The sequence below is a fragment of the Microtus ochrogaster genome, unplaced genomic scaffold (assembly GCF_000317375.1).
Source record: "Microtus ochrogaster isolate Prairie Vole_2 unplaced genomic scaffold, MicOch1.0 UNK4, whole genome shotgun sequence".
Taxonomy (NCBI): domain Eukaryota; kingdom Metazoa; phylum Chordata; class Mammalia; order Rodentia; family Cricetidae; genus Microtus; species Microtus ochrogaster.
The window spans coordinates 17,762,787-17,767,000 of record NW_004949102.1 but is presented as its reverse complement, the minus strand read 5'-3'; the positions used below and the strand labels follow the sequence as shown (position 1 = coordinate 17,767,000).

Here is a 4,214-nt window from a genome sequence, read left to right as displayed (position 1 = left end):
GAGGACTTTGGACTTTCCACAGGGCAGGGAACCCTGACTGCTCTTCAGACTCGAGAGGGAGGGGGAGAGGAGTGGGGGGAGGGTGGGAGGAGTGGGAGGCTGGGAGGAGGCGGAAATTTTTTTTTCTCAATAAAAAAAATAAAATAAAATAAATCAAAAATAAATAAATTAGTTGGTTGACTTTTTAAGACATATAATCCTCTTACCATACATTCAACCCCATAAAACATTCAATTCTATATTTGCTACCTATTTTTTTATGTCAATTTGACATAGACTGGAGTGACCTCAGTTGAGAAAATGTCCCAAGAAAGACCTATGAGCACGTCCATAGTACATTTTCTCAATTACTGGTTGATGTGGGAAGGCCCAGAGAATTGTGGATTAGTGTCACCCCTGGGCATGTGCTTCTGGGTGCTGTAAGAAAGCAGGCTGAGCAAGCCATGAGGAGCAAGCCAGTAAGTCACACTTTCCCATTGCCTCTGTGTCACCTCCTGCTTCCAGGTTCCTGTCCTACTTGAGTTCCTGTCTTGACTTCTTTCAGTGATGGACAGTTTTCTAGAAGTTTAAACTGAAACAGCCCCTCTTCTCCTGAAGTTGGTTTTGATGTCATGATCTTTATCACAGCAATAGAAGCTTAAACACTATGGTTTTCATTAGTTTTTACAAACTAGGGAAAGTGTTAACTACCAATAACTCTACAACACTTTCATCAAACCCAGAAAAAATCACATCATTACCAGTGACCTCTTTCTAGTCACCTCTTCCTCGGGTCTCAGGAATATTCATCTATTTTTTGTCCCCATGTATTTGTCTATTCTGGTTATTTATTTTCCATATGATGGAGGCATTCTGTGCCTACTTTCCCTCTCCATGCTGGGATTTTTGCCTAACTTGGGCATACACGAGTCTTGTGCATGCTCTTAGAACACTGTAAGTTTATATGTGCAACCTCCATGTTGTGCCCTGAACTGACTGTGTCTTTGGATTCTCTGGCTCTATTACAATCTTTCTACCTCCTGTTTCTCAGAGTTGTCTGAGTTTTGGTGAGAAAACTGTGGTATGTTCATCCCCCTTTGGGCCGAGAACTCTACAACCTCTTACTCTCTCTACACCGACCGGTTGAGGGTCTCTGTGTTAATTGCCATCTACTGCAGGAAGAACCTTCTCTAATGAAGGCTCAGTAAAGCACTGGTCTATGGGCACAGCGAGGAGTCGTTAGGAGCCATGTTAATAACTACATCCACTTAGAAGAGCAACAATATTAGATAAGTTGTAGTATTTTCCATGCATCCTAGATATTAAGTAGCATAATCTGTGTCATTTGAAAATGTATTTCCTGTGACCTATGCTTTTCTCAGCTAGATAATGTCATTTAAAGGCCAACAATTTTCAGTTTTATTTCATTCCAATCTGGCTGTCCCTCCCCCCTCCTCTTTGGTTTCTGTGCTTGAGTCTCAGTTAATAAACTGTTACCTAATCTGAGGTCTGAATATTCTTATCTATGCATCGTTTGTTAAAGATTCATGATTTGAAGTCTTTTATTTAGATCTTGATCTATTTTTAATTAATTTCCACATAAATTGCCAGGTAGAAACCCAGTATCATTTTTTCTACTGCATGGGTATATCCAGTTGAATTAATCAGTTGATTTTTTATTTATTTGTTTATGTTTGGGTTGTTTGTCTATTTGTCTGCTTGTTTGATTTCAACAGATTTTCACTTTGATCCAGAACTCATTATGTAGCCCATTTGGCCTTGAATTCATGGTAACCTTCTGCATTAGCCTCCAAGTATGATTCTGAGAATTAGTCACCATACTGGGCTTTCACTTTAACTTCATTCCACCCATTTCAATGGACTGTGGTACAGAACAGAAGGTATTTCTGATATTCCTTTAGATGTATACTTTCCCTCAAATTTAGTATTATTGTCTTAGTCTTTCAGAACTTAATTGTGCCATCTTCCACTTAAGAACAACAGAGTATGGCAGAGTCAGAGGCTTCATTAGTGATCCAAGCCAGGATTTCACCCAGTCCCAGGCAGCAATTACTGTGGGTATAACAGGGACTCTCCAGGGCCTTTGATCTTTATATATCTCTACTATCCTATGGCTCTGGGGAGGGGCAGTTAAAACTGGATTAATGATTTATTTAAGCACGAAATCTGAAACTACAAAATTCCTGAAAGAAAATCTGGAAATAATGTCATAATTGATTTTGCAAAGAAGCACAGGCAACAAAAGCAAAATTAGACAAATGAAACCATACAAAATCCAAAGTCGCTGAGAGGAAACTATCAACTAAGGGAAACAGCAACAAAGAGAGAGTGATGTCAGCCAGATGTCCGAGAAGAAATTAGTTTCCAAAGTCTACAAGTAATAGCCCAAAATGACTACCTTGCTTTACAATTGAATAAATAAACTGATTAGTGTTTCTCTAAAGAAAACCTACTAGTGGTCAAAAGATGCAAAGGGAAGCTGAACATCACTGGTCACCAAGGGCTTGAAAATCAAAACCATTGTATCATCAGAGCAAAGGTACCATTGCCCATGAGTTCAGATGGCTATGACCAAACCAAAGACAGGATGGCTGCTGGTGAGGATGTGAGAAACTAGAATCTTTCTGTACTACTGATAAGGAATTAAAACCAAAACTACTGCGTGCTCCTTTAATACCACTTCTGAAAACTTAGAGGTTTAGGTTTTAAAGAGATATTACACTTGCACAGTAACTGTGGCACAATTCACAGTGCCAAGATGTGCAGACATCCTCAATGTCCATTGAAGGCTGAATGGACAAAGAATATGGGTATTAAAAAGAGTGAATATATGCAGTCACGGGGAAAAGGAAGAAGTCCTACAACATGCAAAAACATTTCTCTTTTCAACCCATGGGTACACAGCTTCAAAAATAATGAAGGAAAAGTCAGTTGTGTAAAATCAACTAAAGCAGTTAACTGCTCTGGATGGATCAGAGAGTGTTTTAACATGAATGAACACATGAAATTTAATTTTATGCTAAGTAAGGGAAGAGACACATACAATAGGTAGTAATCTCTTTTCTTATTTAAAAATGTCTCAGGGAAGAAGTAGAAACAGGCTCAAAATAGGAAGGTGGGGAGGGGACTGAGGGGAGCGGAAGAGACTAAGGGGAGGCTGTAGTCGTGATGAATTGCTGGAGAGAAGAATAAGTAAAAAGAGAAACAGGGGGTGGTGTAAGAGAGAGAAGGGTGAGGACAACGCACATGCAAGATCCTGCAATCAGCAGAGCCCATCTTCATTGTGTGTCTCATCTACAGCAGTGAAGAACTTTATCAAACAGAACTCCAAACTTCGAATTTAATTAACATAAATTTTTATTTTATGTTATCATTGTTGCTTTTGAGGGTGGCATGGGATCTCATATTACAGACTAGCCTATATAACTCACTACTATGTAACCCACTGCAGTAAACAAACAAAAAAAATTCATGCCACTTTTACCTCAGCTTCCTGAGAAAAGCAATTATTTATATTATATATGTTGTTATATGTGTTATTTTATTATTTAAAATATAACGTTTGCATTGATGAGACGTTACTCTGATGCTCCTCTGTGTGTGCATGCCATCATGAGTGTGTGGGTGGGGAAGACAGGAAGAGAAAGGGAGGGGGCGGTTTCAAAGGCGGCATCTGGGAAGACATCACAACTGTTTCAGTCTTGTTATCCGTTAGAGGCTAACGTTAGCTAATGCACAAAGGCTGGCTTCATTGGCTCTCTACTTCCTCTGAGCCAAAGTCCATTTCCACAGTGATGGAGTTGGCTACTGCTCCTTCCTGCCCAGAGCTCCATTGTATATAATGCAGCATGGGTATCAGGTGAGACTAATTCTAGATTCCATTGACACTGCATTAAATGGACTCAGAGTGCCCAGAATATCATTTACATCCGAAGTTAAGTTGCAAAATCAGAATACTTATCTTGAAGAATGATTTAAACTAATCATAGAGACAGATTTTAAATAGCTTGATATGGGATGGTGAGGAATGAATAAAATGGTATCTCTGGCATCCAGAGAAGACTTGCTTTGCCCATCCTCCAAGCGTAGCACCCACCATTGTCCTTACCTGGAGAATCCTCCAGCACAAGAAGCAACAAAAGGACATCTACTGCCAATACAACTATATTGAAAATGATCAGAAGAACTTCCAATATACTGAGCTTTCTCGCCAT

The 4,214-nt window shown here is 39.4% G+C and overlaps 1 protein-coding gene across 1 annotated transcript in view; it reads right to left on the bottom strand.

Moving 5' to 3' along the window:
• The window catches only part of Mgam2 (maltase-glucoamylase 2 (putative)), a 75,444-nt gene extending 71,230 nt beyond the window's left edge, over positions 1–4,214 (bottom strand). Inside the window, exons 1-2 of the mRNA XM_013353236.1 lie at positions 4,109–4,214; positions 1,006–1,008 (exon numbers count right to left, since the gene is read on the bottom strand). Coding sequence (XP_013208690.1) covers positions 1,006–1,008; positions 4,109–4,214 — 109 coding nt within the window. The remainder of the gene's footprint in view (positions 1–1,005; positions 1,009–4,108) is intronic.